This window comes from Chrysemys picta, chromosome 15, assembly GCF_011386835.1.
Source record: "Chrysemys picta bellii isolate R12L10 chromosome 15, ASM1138683v2, whole genome shotgun sequence".
In the NCBI taxonomy this organism is placed as follows: domain Eukaryota; kingdom Metazoa; phylum Chordata; order Testudines; family Emydidae; genus Chrysemys; species Chrysemys picta.
The window spans coordinates 17,040,584-17,060,365 of record NC_088805.1 but is presented as its reverse complement, the minus strand read 5'-3'; the positions used below and the strand labels follow the sequence as shown (position 1 = coordinate 17,060,365).

The 19,782-nt window shown below is 36.4% G+C and overlaps 1 protein-coding gene and 1 non-coding gene across 3 annotated transcripts in view; both read right to left on the bottom strand.

Annotated features, from left to right (window-relative positions):
* Positions 1–4,063: 4,063 nt before the first annotated feature.
* LOC112059594 (U4 spliceosomal RNA) lies at positions 4,064–4,205 on the bottom strand. The gene has a single exon (XR_002888896.1). It is a non-coding gene; the product is annotated as a U4 spliceosomal RNA (small nuclear RNA).
* Positions 4,206–4,324: 119 nt separating this feature from the next.
* CDC45 (cell division cycle 45) overlaps positions 4,325–19,782 on the bottom strand; it is a 21,682-nt gene continuing 6,224 nt past the window's right edge. For both annotated transcript variants that reach the window (XM_065567973.1, XM_024105706.3), the window contains 15 exons: positions 19,320–19,463; positions 18,215–18,270; positions 17,530–17,578; positions 16,234–16,295; positions 15,724–15,774; positions 14,783–14,902; positions 14,163–14,294; positions 13,650–13,748; positions 12,974–13,135; positions 12,639–12,777; positions 12,101–12,184; positions 10,445–10,563; positions 8,598–8,674; positions 7,658–7,724; positions 4,325–5,682 (listed from right to left, as the gene is read on the bottom strand). In XM_065567973.1, the coding sequence (XP_065424045.1) occupies positions 7,660–7,724; positions 8,598–8,674; positions 10,445–10,563; positions 12,101–12,184; positions 12,639–12,777; positions 12,974–13,135; positions 13,650–13,748; positions 14,163–14,294; positions 14,783–14,902; positions 15,724–15,774; positions 16,234–16,295; positions 17,530–17,578; positions 18,215–18,270; positions 19,320–19,463 (1,359 nt within the window). In that variant the 3' untranslated portion in view covers positions 4,325–5,682; positions 7,658–7,659. The remainder of the gene's footprint in view (positions 5,683–7,657; positions 7,725–8,597; positions 8,675–10,444; positions 10,564–12,100; positions 12,185–12,638; positions 12,778–12,973; positions 13,136–13,649; positions 13,749–14,162; positions 14,295–14,782; positions 14,903–15,723; positions 15,775–16,233; positions 16,296–17,529; positions 17,579–18,214; positions 18,271–19,319; positions 19,464–19,782) is intronic.

Sequence of the window (19,782 nt, the reverse complement as noted above, 5' to 3'; positions counted from 1 at the left end):
GGGTTTTTTTAATCCACATTGTCCTTTTATACTGAATGTTGCTTAATGTTTCCTGCTGAGAAACTGTTTATTTCCAAAACCTCAAGTGTTTTAAGGTGGCACTGTGCTTTACGACTCCACCCTTGAGCAGCATTTTTCTTAGTCCTTGAATTTAGTCCAAGTAGAACTTTCTGTACCACCTTGAAATCAACAAATGATAAACAATTGCCAATGGGAACTCTTTCTTCCAATTTTCCATTTAACAAAAATAAACATCTTGCTGTTGTTTTCCCCTCTTAGCCATACCCAATTCAGCCATTTGGGGATTTCTTGGAGTCTAGAAAGAAGGGTCTCTTAGTGCTCTCAACAGATTAACATGGTTTGGGGGTGGGGGACAGGTTCCCCAGAACAGTGAAGATGACAGTAGAATTCCATTTAGAAAAATAATCCAAAATTCCCCCAAAACTAACCAGGATACCTAATGTAGGGAAACCAAACACTATAACAGATGCAAGCTGGAAACCCTTGAATAAAGGGGTGATATTGACTACTGAAAGGATAGAATTGGTGTTTTTACCCTCCTCTTCTTGCTCAGTTGCCATTTTTCTATTACCTACTTTTTGTATGGCTACTCTAGTGGCACTCTCTTCTGCAGTTACATCATGCTTAGAGCATCACTATCTCCTTTTCATCTCTCCACTCACCCCAAGATGACATCACCTTCATAGCACAAACCCCATAGGTAGGAAGCTGATTTTAAGTACTCTCTTCCCTTCCTTCAAAAACCAGCACAATCCAGACCAGTGTTAATAATATAAATTTCATCCCCTTCTTAGAAAGAAGCACTTTACCTCTCCAGTACTTGTGGCCATCTGAGGGCAAGGGAGAACAAACCTTGAAAGTGTCCCAGAGCCAGTGTGTCTTTCACCTTAAGATAGCTTTTTAATCTACCCATATATGGATAGATAAAAAACTATAAAGATAAAAACAGACATCAGTTTTATACAGATTCTGAAAACCTGATTTTTTTTGTAATTTACTTATTTTTAGAGTAAGCCCCATACCGACAGAAGGAACAAATGTATGTCACCCAATCAATTCTAGGTTGGCAAACTTCAGAAAACCACCAACCTCATAGCATATTCTTTGGCCACACTTCACAGTACTGTGTTAATGCACTCAAACTACGTGACTGGATGCAATTTATGTCAGCCTCAAGTGTTCTAACTGGCATCTCTGTTAGGCTTCAAGACTTCTGCATTTACTATCCTGGAACCTATAAAATTTCCTTTGTCCTGCAGGAACTCTCCAGAGTGAATTCTACTGAACAGTACTGAGTTTATGTATTAAACAAATGACAACTCCCTGCAAGTGAGTTGGAATTTTAGGGGTCCAGGACTGTATTGCCAATCACAGTAGTATTTAAACACTGCAGTATAAAAGACAGATTAAGTAAAGATTAGATAAAAAGAGACCAGGAATTGTTACCATCCTTTAGATATAGTAAAGCTTTACAGAAACTGATAAGAGCGGTTATTAAATATCTGAAAAAGGGCTGGCACAAAAAAACCCAAAACACTGTACAGGGCCTTTGCCTTCACTCAGAGGGATAAAGAAAGAATCAGCAGTCTTTTGGGTTGTTTACTTTACCGCTGATCATCCTACCCCAGGGGTCTGCTTTTGCAACATTTATTTTACCATTACAGATATTTCTAATTTTTTAGCCATATTATGTCATCTAGTGACCAGAGGCTTTACGGACTTCATCACCACCACCACCCAGGGCATCAACATCTATTTCATACAGGCCTTCAAAAGAGCCAATGTGTTTTTTCTGGCTCTTCACTCCCACCTATCAATTTTTCAGTTCCTCAGAACTAATACCATTGTCATTTGTGATTTATGAAAAATAAGCATTGGGCAAGCACAGAGCCAGCTGATTTAGATCTTTCATTTTCATGAGAATGTTTTAATATATTTCAGGATTTAGCAAAGCAATGGCAGCAAGATAAGTCAGACTCAACTCCTTTTCTCAGGCTGTTACCACACAGTGCCCAAGTTAGGTACAGCATAGGTCTTTTCAATTATTGTGATCCTTTTGGGCTGGCAAGCCACTTCAATTCCAATGAGGTCTTTAAGATTTTGCTTCAATTACGTGCAACTTTGCCCACCCAGCAAAAAAGTGGGTACAGGAAATAGGATTTCTTTGCCAAGCTAATGAGTCACTGTACAGCAGTAGTTAATTCAGTTATCTTGCTTTGCCAACTCACTTTTTTATTATTTAATAATTTCCACTGTATTTTATCCTCTTAAGAAAAATATATGTGAACCCACCTCGAGGAATTTTTGCTATTCTCTATTTTTAAAGAATTGTTCTCTGAAATGAATAAGGAACAAGCAGATAAACAGAAACTGTTTTGTCCCGGTGCTATTACAATAAATGAGTGCACTGGAGGGGAACGAAGTTGCTGCAGCTCAAATATAATCCTTAGGGAATATTTCTATTTGCCTTCAGGCCCAGCTAAAATGGAATGTTACCATACATAAATAGGGTAATCCGATTAGTTAGTGCCTTAACCATTGTATTTTAAAATGACTAACTCGTGTAGCCAAAATTTTCTATTTGGTCAAATAAGCCAAAAGTGTATTAATCCCTTAACAAAGGGAAGTCAAGAGTTCTTGGCACACATCCTGTATCCAGCATTCCCTAGTAAAGGGTTAAGTCTGCAAAATCATGGTGGTTCTTAACATTTTTGATTGAACTACACAGCAGGTGATTTCACATTAGTGGCTGCTACACATCATGGCACCAATTTACTGCCATTAAGAGTTTATGTTTTATGTAGACTTACTATAGGGCTACACAGTTTTACTGCCTTTCCTATACGTGGGCTCTGGAGCAAGTAACTGACTAGGTTGACACCACATTAGTCTACAAGTTCCACAGTCCAGAAAGATACAGTGCAGGCAACAGTGCAGGCAGCAGTGTCAGTCTCATTGTCAGAAGAATTTCTATTATAGTGCCATGCTACCACTACATCAATTTCAGTAGAGAAAGCATCAGAAGCTTGTTAAGCATGTCTAAATCTTTCTGAAAAAGTAGCTCTTCAGGATAAATTTCTCATGCTTGTTCTCTATGCAAACCTGAGTTTCAGGAAAGTTTACTGAAATTCCATGGGGTCATTTCTGATACCAGAGAGCGTACCCCTGATGAACAATGCTTCCATTTTCACTCTCCTCACCTTCTTTCAACCCTCACCCTGGATGGAAGAAAAAAGTAGGAACTGAAAAGAACTTTGCAGAGCCTACAGCTCTCTATGTGGTCCCCAGGAGCCGCCGCCCCGCCCGGAGCAGCGTTCCAGGGGCTGCAGCCGCAACATGCTTTGAACTATGAAATGTCAGATATAGGCAGGTGTATATCTGGGTATGCACCCATCAGATTTTTTTAAAAATTCAAGTAATATGCAATTTTACTGTAAGAATGTTATTTGAATATGCAATATGAAAAAGACATTAAATCCAAAAAAATTACATTAATATAGTAAAGTTGAAATCTTAAGCAAACTAGTCAGGAAATCTAGTTAAGGTTCCCACTATTTTTTGTAACGATATCAGATATTGTGCATATCTAGGAAGGCATTAAAACTAACCCCAAATACCGTAATACAACATACTCCCTGTGCCTCAGCATCCCCATCAAATGGGGATAATAATATGGACCTCCTTTGTAAATTGTTTTGAGACCTTCAAATGAAAAAGCGCTGTAAGAGCTTGGTATTGTATATTTGAGACCAGAATTACAACTGCTGAATTACAAGTACTGTGAGAATAATTTAAACTTTTGTTCATAAATTCTCAAATTTAACATATGCATTATAAATACCAAGAGATATGGTCCAGTGGCTAAAGCATGACACTAGGATCCAAGAATTCAATGTTCTAATCCTGGCTCCAATACTGATTTACATAGTAACAAATCACAACACCTCTGTGTGTTTCAGTTTCCCCATGCTTCAAGTGAAGGTATCGACTTCAGAGGTGCTTTGAAAATTAGCTGGTTAATGAAGTGACTGTATACTGTTAAGCACTGCACTGCATCACAGGCATCACCTGAAGTATGCTGGGGTGGGGTGGGGGAAGGTGAGGAAAAGGGAAAAGTTTTCAAATAGCAATAATCACACCTCGGATTAACCTCATTAGTTATGATACTACCACTGCGTACTCACAGCACAGTGTAACCTATTAAATATGCAAATGAAAAAAGTGCATTTGATGTTATGCAGTCAAGTGCTATGGCTATTACAATTTGGCACGTGGATCATATTGACCAAACAAGACTATTTAATAAAATAACAAGAGTTACTTTATTTGAGTAGAAATATACAATAAAAATTTTGTATTGGCTACATTTAAAATCCCATTAGTTAAAAATTAATCTATACAACATATGATAAAATCCAGGTAACAAAACATTTACACAGTCAACATAATACACAAAGACAAATAAAATCACATGTGTAAGGAATCCAGGGGGAAAAAAATCTCACCCTTTCTTAAAATGTACAATAATCTAAACACAACATGGAAACACACAGAATACATCTAATAAAGTGGTACTTTTGTAATACAAGAGTTTGGAGTTTTTATTCAGGACTGTATCAGATTATCTGAATATATGGGACATCATGAGACACTGTTCATATCTTCACAATTCATTCGCTGCTTAGAAATTAAAGTAACAATACACTGTTGAGGACTGCAAAGGGGGAGTTTAGTTGGTTTGACAACCATTTTGTGTGACTAAGATCAAGTGCAGCATCAGTTCTATATGAGAACTGAAGCCTTCCCCTGACAGGGGAATGGGTTTGATCTAACTTGTACATATCTAAAATACTATAGTCCATGCATAATAGCACACCCACTGGAAGTGCCACTCCAAAAGCCACTTTAAAAGTGACACTGCAGTATCAAAGTGACTGGCTAAGGACATGGTGCTGATACAGCCTGTTTGGAGATGCTATTAACAGGAATGCTTTCAAAGAACAATTGTTCTATACTTGGTTCTCTTTCAGTACTTGTGGTTGATCAGTATTTAGATTTTAAGAGACCTACAATATTAAATCCATGCCTCACAGAACAGCAATTTTTAGAAATTAAAACTATATAGAGCTATTCCTGGTGACATGTATTAAGAGTTGATTTCGGAGAGGTATATACTAGAAACTCAAAAGGAGTTTTTCCAACACCTGCAAATCAGGTTTCTGCAACAAAGCATTTAACAGTCTGGACCAACAGATTTTCCTTTGCTACTCAAACTTGCTAGGGAGCGACCAATTCCTGGATGAAAGATTTTTTCTCCCCACAAAACTGAACTCCCTCTATATACATTTTATTCAGATGAATTCTTCCTTAGCTTTCAAAAAGGCACTTAGGAAAAAAGGTCAATTGAACAATAACAGTTCAGTAGAGTGTGAATTTTTAGAAAAGCCTAAACTTATTATCTGTATCAACACAGAAAGGCATAGGAGAGTTCCAGATTGTCAAATGCTTGGTCATAGAAATGCAGTTTACAGGTAGTCTTTCTGCTCCTACTCATATGACAACCTGGACCAGTGGGGTCAAATTGTTCCAAGATCAGGAGGCTATGGTCTTTACAAAGAGTGCTCAGCACCCAAATACCAAGGGCGACGTCCTTCTGTCTGCCTATGAGAGAAAGAAGATTTAAGTCCAAGCCTGTTGCAGTATGTCATGAAGGACAGCAAGATGGAGCATCACAATTACAACACCATGAAGGAAGACAACATTTGGAACTTCAGTGATATTTTTTGCCTGTCTGCAAAGTGCAGCAGGGCAGGGAAAGCAGTTTGGGAGGCCAGCAATTGGTCACTCTGCCTTACAGGTCCCAACAGCAGCTGGTAACCTGCTGGTCCAAAGTTTTGAACAAGTAGGAAATTATTAGTGCTTCTGGTACTTGTTGAAGGACACTCATGCTGACAGATGTGTGAATAAAACCCAGAAGTCCTTCCTGACAATGAATGACCCTTCCTGTCACTAACACCTTGGGCAAGTCTTAACTTCATGCCTCAGTTTCCACATCTATAAAATGGGGATAATACTTCATTACCTCACAGTTGTGTAATAAGGATCAATTCTTGGTATTAAAGTTTTCCAAGGTCCTTTTTAAACACTTCTAGAGATCCCACCAACCACATACTTCCAAATGTGTGTTCTAAAACCACTTAGCAAACCTAATAAAATGTCTCTCAAGAGGGTTAGGCTCACACCAGTACAAAAGCTACACAAAAAACTCTTCTAAAAAGGGTTCAGAATACTGAGGAATTGTGGTTGTTCAAAAAGTAGAGGTGGCAACAATTCACTATTAAATTTGGCCTGCCTCGAAACAATTCAACAACTGATTTTCAACTGTTTTGTGGCTAACACTGTTGCACTGTTCAGTAGAGGCCAATATGGACAGGGAGAAAGTATTACCAAAAAAAAGATTACAAGGGTTTAGGTTTGCCCCAGGCATACCAGCTGTCACAGTGTTACCCAGAACGGTTAAAGGTAAGTTCTTGAAAGCTAGATTCAGGAGACAGAATATTTAATAGTGTAGGCCCGGCCTTAACGGAAAACTAAAATAGACATTATCTGTCTAAACTGAAACAAAACAACAATGGAATGAAATACAGATTGCTAGTGCAGAGAGAACTACAGGGCAGACTTCTTAGCTGATTATTTAAAAAATATGAAATGAATATGTTGTTTATTTACAAATATCCTGTCTTATTTTGATATATTAACAAGACTACTAGAGAACACCTTCATAATGACCACCTGTGAAGTATTAAATTGTCCCAACTTTGTTCTAGACAACAACCTAAATATTATGGATGCAGGCCATAATAAATGCGAACTTTGTTTAAATAATGTTAAGGTTATCACAAACTTTCAAAGCCAGGAAATGCACTGTTAGGGCCAGGATTCTGTCTTGAACTCAAAACTGTTGTGATGATTAAAGAGAATTTTAAAAAAGTACGAGTCAAGGATAAAGTATTAACCTTCATTTTGAATATCCTGGCTTCTGTCAGTGTTTCAAAACAAACAGTCTGTTCACTTTCTTAATTTAAAACAAAAAAATCCACAAAATAAACCAATGAAAGATAAAATGCTATTTAACAGATGGGAAAAGCCTGAGTTAGTCTTTCGGGGAAAAATTGCTACTATGTACAAAAAAAATACACATACAGCTTGTGTGTTCCATCTGGATTAAAACAGATTTGTTAATGTTTTCAGAAGGCATATTATTTAACTGATAGATCAACCTATTGTGTGTTTTAAGGGACTTCATATACATGTGTAAAAGCAGTTAGACTATAGAAAATAACAGGTCTAAACTAAAATCATCCATTCATTTGGACTTGTACAATTTAAAACCACAACTAAATAAATTTTAAGAAGTACTTACTATTTCTGACCCCTGCATTCCATGGCAAGTTGCAACTTATAGTATCTTTTTATGGGTAGATAGACCCCAGACTCAAAAGGAAAATAAGCTGGCTTTGTTTGAAATTATAGCTTATCTACAATTTATATTTTCACTAAAATGTGCTGCATCATTTGAGAACTTCCTACCAATAAACCACATTCAAGAATTAATTCTCCTTTCACGCACACTTACCATTAGGACAAGAGAGAAATAAGTGCATCCAGAAATTTGCTCCGATCTTCCATTTTCAGTTCAATTACTAAAATAAAGGAATATTTATTAGTACAGGAGACAGCTGCAGATATACCAAGTCTCAGGCTCTGGGAATATGTACTAGTATTTTAATCAAATTATTTCTCTCGTTTTTTTGAAGTCTGGGTAATATAGTAGTACGTAGGTTTACTGTGCTGTTAAAAGGGAGATCTGAGCAAATTCAGAATTCCAAGATTCTCACCCTTTAAATATTGTCTCCTATTTTAATTAAGTGGGCTTGATAGATTCTAGGTTTACATCAGATGTTGCAGAGCAAATACCTACATCATAATCTTCAGAGTTTAAATTTTGCCTTCTTTGCAAAAACACATATAAACCTTTCCAGACTACTATTCCTTTTTGTTAGCTAAAAAAAAGGAGGTGAGAAATCTCTTTTTGTGCTGATGTCTCTTTCAAATGGCTGTACCAAACGTATTTCAAAACAAATGTTAATGCAGATAAGCCTACATCATAACTAGCACATAACTATAACTGTTTATGGTTACATTTTAGAGCTCCAAGTCAATTCAGATAAAAATGGTCATTCCAGGCAAAATATATTTCAACTTTTCTCAGTAATAATTAAGAGGTTTGCACACTTACAGCTAGCAGTTTTTATACTTTCAGTACACCAAGATGCCAATTCAAGAAGTACCCCAGTACTAAAATCTGGACTGTGTTATATTGCAGCCTGCTTGTGAAGCACACCACATAGATGCTCATCACCTATGTATATATTAAAATTACAAGAACTGCCCCTTTGTAGAATGACTGAGATCTTTTAGGGAGTCTCCTGTCTAAAACAGTAGAAACACTGACCCCTAAAGGATTTGCCTGTCAAATGCAATATGTGGATGTGAAAAGATGAAAAGTTACTTACTAGACATGTCAAAGTGGTTATGTAAAGTCCTAGAATTTGTGCTTTCCGCAGCTTTTTCAAATGCTCTCCCAAAAAAGCTTTAAAAAAAACCAAACCCACACATTAGGAATATCACCTCATTAATTAGCAGCACACATTCATTTTTCTAACACTCCAAATTTTACAGAGAAGACAAAATATCCTTCCCTTTCCACCCTATCCTTCCTGGACCACGCATATTATATCCTACAAGCCCCATGCAGTCACAAAAATCCAGAGTGCATGGGCTCCAATTAGTCACTGTGGCCAAACACCCGCTTTGTCTCCCAGGAAGCAGATTAAAAATTTAAATTAGGGGAAAACCTCAAAAGTAGTCAAGATTAAAACTCCTGCCATATGAATATAACAACTCTGCCCATGCAAACCCTGAGCTTTAGCAGGATTTAATTCTATTGCCTGTGACAGCAATTTTAAAAAAGGATCCGCAAATGGCCCAGTGACTGAGCACCCTGAATATAATTTGCAAGCACACTGAAAAAAAGTCAGGACCTACACAAAAAGTATAGCCACAAAAAATGTCCACTACTTTTATTTTTTAGCACTCTGACAAATAATAAGAACAGAAGAACGGCCATACTGGGTCAGACTAAAGGTCCATCTAATCCAGTTATCCGGTCTTCCAACAGTGGCCAATGCCAGGTGCCCCAGAGGGAATGAACAGAACAGGTAATCGTCAAGTGATCTATCCCCTGTTGCCCATTCCCAGCTTCTGGCAAACAGAGGTTAGGGACACCATCCCTCCCCATCCTGGCTAATAGCCATTGATGGACCTATCTTCCATGAATTTATCTAGTTCTTTATTGAACCCTCTTAGTGTCCTGATCTTCACACCATCCTCTGGCAAAGAGTTCCACAGGTTGACTGTGCGTTGTGTAAAGAAGTACTTCCTTTTTTGTTGGTTTTAAACCTGCTGCCTATTAATTTCATTTGGCAACCCCTAGTTCTTGTTTACTCCTTCTCATAATACACCACTTCACTTTCTCCAGTCATGATTTTATAGATCTCTATCACAGCCCCCCTTAGTCATCTCTTTTCCAAGCTGAAAAGTCCCCGTCTTATTAATCTCTCCTCATATGGCAGCTGTTCCATACCCCTAATCATTTTTGTTGCCCTTTTCTGTACCTTTTCCAATTTCACTGTATCTTTTTTGAGATGGGGCGACCACATCTGCAAACAGTATTCAAGATGTGGGTGTACCATGGATTTATATAGAGGCAGTATGTTATTTCCTGTCTTATCTATCCTTTTAATGATTTCCAACATTCTGTTGACTTTTTTGACTGCCACTGCACATTGAGTGGATGTTTTCAGAGAACTATCCACAATGACTCCAAGATCTTTTTTATGAGTGGTAACAGCTAATTTAGACCTCATCACTTTATATGGATAGTTGGGATTATTATATTTAAACATTACTGAAAGGATATTTATTGTTCAAAGGTAAATGAACAAACCAATCAGAAAAAAAAGAAAAGAAAAGGAATGGGGGAAATGTGTGCCTATATTTCATATCCATAGCAAGAGACAAGGTGAGTGAGGTAATATCTTTTATTGGATTAACGTCTGTTGGTAAGAGAGACAAGCTTTTGAGCTACAGAGAGCTCATCCTCAGGTCTGTGAAAGGTACTTCACTGTTATAGCTAAATTCCCATAGCAAAATACTTAAAGTGTGTACAATTGATCATTAAAGCTAACATTGGGATCAAAACATTTGGCATTAAAAATATATCTTAGATAAGCTTAGCCTCTTTCCTGATATAAACCTATTGATGTCATTTAGAAAGGATACTAAACAAAAAAACTCTCACTTCTTTTTGTCGGAGCTTTCTGTCTCTGGAGGAATTCCCACCATGATCACTGTACCCTGTTCAACATCCATCGGCGCTGCTACTATCAGTGGCAGCAGCTTACAGCGCTTGTTTTTTGTCTGGAAGACAGAAAGTCCCTTGGTTAGGCAAAGAGCTCAAAGATGATAGAATCAACCTTCAGTTCTGCATGACAAATATTACTAAAGATGTTGACTTAAAAAGTCAACTCTACTCCAAGCCAACTGAGAGTGGTTTCATTATTTGATCTCCCTGTCACAAGTCTAGTGACTTTAGGCATAGCAGTAAGTGACCTAAAGAAAATTCAATCCTCTTTCAATCCTACATTCAGTTTTAACATGGATCAGATATGAAGCTATGCACATCATTTCCAGTAAGGAAAAATGCTGCCTTTTTTCATTAAAGCATGCATTGTCACCTTGGTATGTAAAATGTGTGCTGTGCATAATTGAAAAATTTTGCACAAAGTTAATTTTCTATAAAATAATACAAGAGATACTAAGCTTGAAAAGTAAGTTCAACTCCACTCAACACATTCCCTTCCTCATTAGTGTGGTATTCCTTCACCCTTCCACAGGTCTGCAGTAGTAGAGAGCTCCTGGGAAAGTTATCTGATCTGTATTTATCAAAGATAAAACTGCCACTTTTATCAGATTAACACTTTGATAACCTTACCCTCTTTAATTAAGCTCTTCAAAGTCAGTGAGTGATTTAAGGATTTTGGCTATTTTGTAGGAATGTCTATTCCAGTAAATCAAGTGTTCAGCATGGCATAAAGCCCTAGACATAATTATTTTGCAGCTAACTTTGAGATTGCCATCCTGTCGCACGGATAACTCTGTCTGATAACTCTGGGCATAACAGTCACCTTGGTTGAGAGCTAGGGACCTAAAGAAATTAGGAAGACAACCCCTTAGGAAAAAAGCTTTGATTAAAGCTCCAGTCCTGTAACTAGCTGCATAGAGGAGTAGGCCCACGTGGAACTCATTGGAGGGTAGGGATCTTAGTCTAATTTTCAGAAGAGAAGTAATGTATGAACATAGTGAACATTGCTCACGATAATGTTATTTGTACAGTAGGAGAATGTTCACTGACTGGGTGATATGTTAATCTAATACTAAGCCTTGTGTTTTATCTGAATTGAGTACTACTTTTATATAGTTTAAAAAATGACCATTTTAGTAAATACTGCTTAAAATTCAGTTTGGTTTGTTGTGAATGAGATTTTAAATATACATTTATAAAAATAAATTAAAATGTTCCAGGTGTTTTTTGATAACCTAATCAATCCTGCATTTTCAGTGTTACAAACTTAAGCTAATTTCTCTGCCACAGTAAGTTTGTTAAAAAAGGTATAACAATTTTAAATTTAATTACTATGATCTCCCTCTATTGTTGGATGTCAGCATCTCAGATGAAAAACTCTCACTAGCGTTAAGAGGTCTGCAAACTGGAATCTTCCACACAGCATCATCTGTACATTGGTGCCATACTACCTAACCATTCAGTTAACTGAAAAAGTAACTTTTATATTTTAATACTTTATCTGGTGATCCTTTTCTTAAATAATCCACAGAAGAATTATAACTATGTATTCAGAGCAAGAGTTAGCCAGTTGTAAGCCTTTGATTTACTTACAGAGCAAACAAAAGACTTGAGTAAATATTTACTGAGCAGGCACAGAGACACTGGTTTGGAGAACAGTTTCACATCTGGAGTGCCCTGGGAAAAGAAAAGTTAACTCAATTATACCTAAACAAGAGACAGTAACATCCTTAGCTCATCTTTAGGATGAATGGCAGTTTAAAACAAAACAAAAAAACAAAACAAAAAAACTCATGACACTCTAGAAACATGAACAAAAAATTGTTTCTACTTAAAAAGTGCTCTTCATTTGTATATAAAAAAACCTAAGGAACCTTTCCTTAATTTTTACAAGACAAAACTCCAGAAGGATTGATTGCCTTGCTGACTTGAATATCAAGACAGTACCATGACAAGACTGATTCTTAAAATGGGGAAAAGTCAGGGGGAGAAGGGGTGTCATAGGCTGATTCGAAATCAGTGCAATATAGAAAGCTAAGCTCTTCCAGGCTTTCATATCTACTTGACATACCAATGGTGACAGTTACAGTACAAGAAGTCAAATGAGGAGGAACAAGTACATAATTCTGACCTCCATTAGATAGCAATAGAGAAAAGGCCCCTGAGAGATTACAAGATTGGTGCAAATACAGCTGGCTACAGTCTGCTGAATGGCACGAAGTTGTTTTTTAGCTAGTTCCAGCCCTTGATGCAGTTTGTCCAGGTTACTCCTATAATGGAACAGGGAGACGAGAAATACTTTCACATAAAAAGAAAATTCTTGTTAAATAGAGTTATTTCTAAATACTAATCATAAGGATATTTGCTTTGAATCTTCTGAGAGAAGCAATTTCATCAACTTAACATGGTTTTCATAACTAACGATTAAGAAAAATTGTGAGAAGGGAGAGAGCATATGCACAATACCTGGAAAGACTGTCCAAAGCCTTGATAAAATTATCAGTTCCAGGTTCATCTTTCTCTATATTCTCCATTAGAGAAGCTGTTGCATAGACGATGTCACTTGCTAAGAACTTGTTCTTAAAACCAAAGTGAATGCTGAAGGTCTGTACTCTTAAGTTTTTCATTCTGTAAAAGCGGACCAAATCAATGGAGAGACGTTATGACAAACTTCTTATAATCTATATGATACTATTAACATGTATTGCCATCCATTAAGAAGTTTGAAATTAGAAGCACAAGGGTAAATCTCACATTAACTTTTCTGACTAGTCTTATTCCTATCTAGCATTATTGTTATGTCTTTTTAAACAAGTTGTGGCATCCTCTTTAAACTGCTAGTAAACTACTAAACTACATGTTAATAGTTAGAGCACAGCACTAGGAGTCAGAAGTTCTGGGTTTATGCCTGATGCATCAGGAAGTCTCTCAAAGCCTGATTCTGAGAGATGCTGAGCGTCTATAATTGGTCAAATGAAGTAAGGGGCCTAAACATCTTGTAAAGTCAGATCCTCAGCATCAGTTTACCAGTCTGTACAATCAGTATGATAGTCTAATATATATGGGTGTTGTAAAGCTTTGTAATATTTCTAATACACAATAGTAGTTAACAGAAATTTAATTAACAGAAATAGGATTTTACCCAAATTTGCTGGCAGATTCTTCAATCATTTCCTGCAGGTTCTCCTTTAAGGAAACGTCCATGGAATTAAACTTTTGCTTCACCTGCTTCAAAGGCAAACTACAAAATGGGAAAAAGTCATTTTTTTAAACATGCAGTTAAACATGTCTTCATCTAATGGAAAGGAGATTGCCCTACAAGTGAATGCATTCAACAGGTCAATTCTAATTTACAGCTCTTCTATTCATCTACCTGAAACACTGATGAGTGGATGTGCAAGAGTCACTTCATATATCTACTGTCCAATAAAAGCACATATCTTAAAATTAATGAGTACAGTAGTGTCAGCAGAGCAGAAGTAATGGAGTGGAAGAGCAATCCACTCTGTGCCCATAACAACATTTCCATATTTAACATAAGTGCCCACCTCAAAATTCTAATCTTTACTATGTTATATCCTGAATATTTTTCATATGCTTCCTTATTGCAAAGTACAATGTAGCGTTCCCTTTTCCCAACGAATCTTTAACTCACCCCATGTCAGCAAAAAACTCCTGAAGCCTCTTCTGCCCTTGTACAGACCAAAGTTTGAGACTGGCAGAAGTGTAACAAGTGTTACAAAGGCTTTCAAATAGGGACCAATGTTGATAAAGAGCCAGGCGCAGACTGAGGACATTAACAGGAATTAGGGAAAAATAGTGATTTAGAGCATATATATTTATAATTTACAAATTAGTAATGAACTTAACAATTGTTTATTACTATTCCTTCCCCACCCTCACCACACATACTACTTAAATCTGCATTAACTACACCTCACTGGAATAAAGATTTCCAGATGTGCATAAGAACATTATCACAGTGAAGACTGACTGGTGTAGCTGTCATTTTCCCCCCTTCTATTTTTTCCTGGGTTTGCATTTGTACTCCAGTTCCGTAGTTCTGAAAGGTTAGATTGTGTTGCTGGAATTATGCTCAAACATTGGAACAAGGATTCACCTGAAATAAACATTCAAGTATCTGTTTCTTCCAATTCAATTCCTAGCTCATAGAGAACCTGAATAAGATTCCTTTCCCTAGATTACGCCTTCAGTCTGTCAAATCAGGTTGGTTTTTTTAACCCATTAATATTTATAGATCAGACATAAGGATACTCATACTCAAATGCTATTCTCATGCAATCAATAGAAAGGGAGTTCTCTTCATCTTCATTGCGGTGGTTATGCCGGGACACATGACGCTGTAAAGTTCCAATATCAGTCACATACTTCATTCTTAAAAAAAAAAAATAGTATTTTTTCTTTCCCTTGGTAGTTTTATTCTTGTTTACTACAAAATTCTTTCCTAAGACTTACACCTTGGCTAGCCAGCGTCACAAAAATGAAACCTTATTATGAAAAGATAAAAGATATATTTTTAAAAAAAATTGGCACCACCTAGTGATAAGCTCTCTCCCCCCCCACGTGGTAGTATACAAAGTAAATCAAAATGAATATATTTATTGCAACAGTAACACATACAAAAATGAAAGTAGTTACTAAATTTACCCTCAACCTCACAAAATAGAGATTAATGCAGGTAGGTGTAGGGAGAGCAGAATACACAAACTGAAATCTATCATACATATCAAAATTTTGTACAATGCAAGATACAGAAACTCAGTGGCTATCAGGAGATAAATTTATGTATGAAAAATAGGAAAAAATGATGAATTAGAGAAAAATGTTTCAAGCTTTTAAAAAGGTGAAACAAGCAAGAGAATTTTTAAAAGTATAGAGTACACTGAGATTTTTCCTTTAACGAAGCTACTGTAAAACAGACATATTTAAATTAGCCACAATTAAGCACGGCTTTTCCATGGAGTATTAGCAGTGATCATTTTATAAAATGAATAATCTGGAAAAAAAAAAGTTCATTAGAAATTGTTTCTATTGTTTGAATGTTTATTTCAATTAAAAATACAATTTGTTTGAATAATATGTACACCACATTCACTCACTAATATAATAGCCTGACTCCTGTGTTGCTGCGTACATTAACGTACAGATTCCCTGATGCATATTAGCTATTAAAAATAGATGAACAGATTACTTACTGTGTGATTTTATCTTGAACCCACTGGTCTGTAAGCCCAACAATAGCCCACCTAAAAAAATGGGGGGAGAAAAAGTCAGGTAGGAAAAGAATCTATGCAACGTAGAAAGGTTAAGATGGAAATACATGAAAGAACAGACATCTACGACATTTAGAAGAGGACTGTGTGCAGCAGGTATACAAACACTTCTGAACTAAATTAATCACAGAACATGTTCACACGGGAAAGCAGCTGTATTTTTACTTGACAAGATACTTTACATACATAGCTACAGAAATAATTTCAGTGGCCCCACATAGTAAATTTTTGAAACACAACAGTTCAGTTTGTAGTGGAGGTACCGTTCTTTAAGCCTAAGACGTAATTTTTCTCCAACATAAAATTAAAAAGTCATGCACACACGCACATTGGCTAAAAATACTATTGAGGATTTTTGTACATTTTGCTATGGAATTATCTGGTACTATTACTATAAATAATGAACGTTGACACCACAACTGGACTACATACCACAACATGTCATTCAAGTCTTTAGACATTATCCATGCCAAGTCAAACATCACCATGGCAGACTACAAGAGAAAAGAGGACTGATGAATTACCATAACAAACCTGACAATTGGGAAAAAAAATAGCAGAACACTTTAAAAATATCTCGTATCAGAGGGGTAGCCGTGTTAGTCTGAATCTGTAAAAAGCAACAGAGGGTCCTGTGGCACCTTTAAGACTAGCAGAAGTATTGGGAGCATAAGCTTTCGTGGGTAAGAACCTCACTTCTTCTTAAAGGTGCCACAGGACCCTCTGTTGCTTTTTAAAAATATCTCATGCACCATCTTAGTAGCAGAGCTTCTGCAGGACAGACAGGTTCTAATCTGAATTCTAGTCTCTTACTCCCTAAACTGTGAAGAAGGGCAAAAAGTGCCTTTCATGACTCTATCATCCTTCTGTGTTTATATATAAATTGCATTTAACAACAAGATTTAAAATAATTTGATAGAGAATATGCTAGTTCTGAGAAGAAATAGCTCAGTAATCTAAACTTTCGGTTTGAAATACCTACTTTCCTAGCAAATAGAGAAATAAATCCAAGCAAGGTCATATCAACCCGTATTTCTCTTTCTGAAAAGAAAAGGAAAAAAAAAAAAAACCTGAGTTCCAAGCATGTGCGGGTATTTCAGATTAGACCTTAAAAAAAAAAAAAAATAGGTGGCCGCCCTGTATGTTTTTTTATGAACATTAAAGATCCCATACAACAGAAAGCTTATTATTAGGGATTTATTTGACCTGTTGTCAGCCAAAATTGCCCCTTCTTCTCTATTGTGGAGCATGCTATGCATCAGTTGGGTTGCTGGCTATCAACCTAAAGGTGGCTGCACTTCACTGCTGTACACATAATTTGTGAAGTACTTTGGGATGCAATTTTTGTATTTTAACATTAAAATTGTTATGCGGTAAGGTGACACTCACAAGTGGAGCAAAGATGGGAACTCAAGGAAACCCACTATTGGCAAGTAGTGGCACTGATGGCTGTGCCACAGAGTTTCTGGTTTACATCTCTGAATGCCAAAGGGTACTTCAGAAATCCCAGAACTCAGAATTGATTAATAAAGGCATAGGTAGGAGAATATACCATAGAGGCTATTTGTTACATCTTACAGTAAACCAATGAAACATAATGCAATAACAACTAATGCAGTATAAATAAGTCAAAGAACTTTGTACAACATATTGGAGATATTCCTATTGCAGGAGGACACTTTCTTTGTGGTAGTTTAGCGTTTACAGCAAGCAGCACTTGATACTTACCGAGGTTCCATGGTATTCATATTGCTCATAATCAAAGAGAATTTCTCGTCTAAAAGGGGGAAAAAGTGTTTGCTTAAGTACCAAGATTTGCTTCAAGTCCCTTACATAAGTAAAATAGCACTTACATTGTTTTAAAATTAGTATATTGCAAATATGAAATCAAACTCGGGGCTAAACCAATCTTTTTTTTTTTTTTTTTTTTTGAGTAAAGGAGTTATGCGTTAGTAACATTGAAATTTATGAGACTACAATGTAGTTTCTATTTTAAAAGAAATCTTATCAAATTTTATCATCCACATTTTTCCCTGATTAGCAACCTATACAATCCCATTGACACACAGGATTGCACAGGGAGCAAATCAGGGCAGGATCTGGTCGTATGATAGATGACATAAAGGGTACAATCAGTTAACAGCCAACCATTGCACTTAGTGGTATGCAAGTTTACAAATCATTAAATGTTTAATAAAATAAACTTACAGCTATTCTACAAAATAGCAAGAATACTTGCTAGATATGACTTACACAACTTTTACCTTCCAATTTCTGAATGAAATGTGAACTGCAGCATTATTGCAGGTCTAGCAGTAAAGAATAGATTTTTGTGGTCTCAATGTGAAGATTACTATTAAAAGGTGAGGGAGAGAAAAAAGGTATAAGCAATATCAAGCGTACTAACACATACCTACGTGCCTCCCACTCTCTCCTCTGTCTTCTTTTCATTGTTCTCTCCATAATATCCTGCAGACAAGTTTAGATACCAAAACATAAGATGGTCAAGGAAAAGAATGACTTAAAAGGTAAGTGACAATCCAGTCAGTTTAGGCCCACAACCTAGGCTTTGTCAAAATAAAAATTTAGTAAACCTAATAGGACAAGAAGTATTTTCAAAACATTTCCACAAAAACAAGATTAAAGAAATGGAACCCTTCTATAGTGTTATTTATATTATAGTTTTGTAAAAGCTGGAAGGTTTTAAATGACATTTTGAAAACTGGCTGGCATTTAGAATTAGAGGACCTGATCCCTCAAGTGCCCTCACCTTTTCACATGACCTGGAAGGTGCCTTAGATATATTGTCTGATCAAGAGTCTATGCCCTGGCCATAAAGGTGGTCAAAGACAGAACACCTGTTGTACAACTAAGAGTAAAACATGTGTGTTGAGTTTGGAAGTCACTAAGATTTAAAAACAACCTCCTCCCACACTAAGGGATGAGGTAGTCTGAGGTTTTGTTTAACTTTTTTTAGGGCATTGTTACAAGGGCAAAATTAAGAATAGTTTATCCAATCTATGAATTTCTATATATTCAAATGTTCAGATTCTTGAGAGTTTAACATTAACTCTAAATGTCCTGTTTTTTAAATTATTTTTGTTTAACTATGAAGTTTTTGTAAAGATTTTTATCCTTAAATTATTGATATATACTCTCAACCTGAACTTCACATTAAAGTTTTTTGTCTGGAGATATGCTAGAATATCCTTTCAACTTGGTTTATTTTTTAAACTTGCGTCTGGGCCTTTTGATCTTCTAAAGTTCTAATATCAGAGGGGTAGCCGTGTTAGTCTGAATCTGTAAAAGGCAACAGAGGGTCCTGTGGCACCTTTAAGACTAACAGTTAGTCTTAAGGTGCCACAGGACCCTCTGTTGCTTTCTAAAGTTCTAATGACTTCTGTTTAGGCTTCCGTTGCCCCTAAAACCCAAATGGTGTTATCATATTTGCTGAACTACATCAGGATATGCATATGAATTTTTCCCCCCTTTTCACAACAAAGCTGTAAGAAAAACACCTCTTCAAATCGTTTGCGCTTCCCTGAAGGCTCTGATCCATCACTTTCATTCCCAGAGTCATCTTCATCCTCCTCTTCATCTCTGAAGATATCATCATAGGCAGGAATTTCAAGGTCATCATCCTGCTTAACCAACAGCTTAATCTAACAACAACAACAACAACGTGTATTTTAGATAAAATAGCTCATTTTAACTGAAATAATTGTTAAACCTACAAATGTACATCACTTGTTCCTTTTAGTATAACAGGCTAATCCAGTCGCTCTTGCTTTGATCTACTCATACCAGGGCATCAAAATGTTACTATTAGACTCCATATACACAGGCTAGAACAATGGCTCTGACTTAAGATAAATATGTTTATTCTTCTGTATCAACACAAGGTAAGTATAGCACTACAAAACAAACCGGAATTATAATGATTTTCAATGTAAAAACAAAGCATATCTGTTAAGGAACATT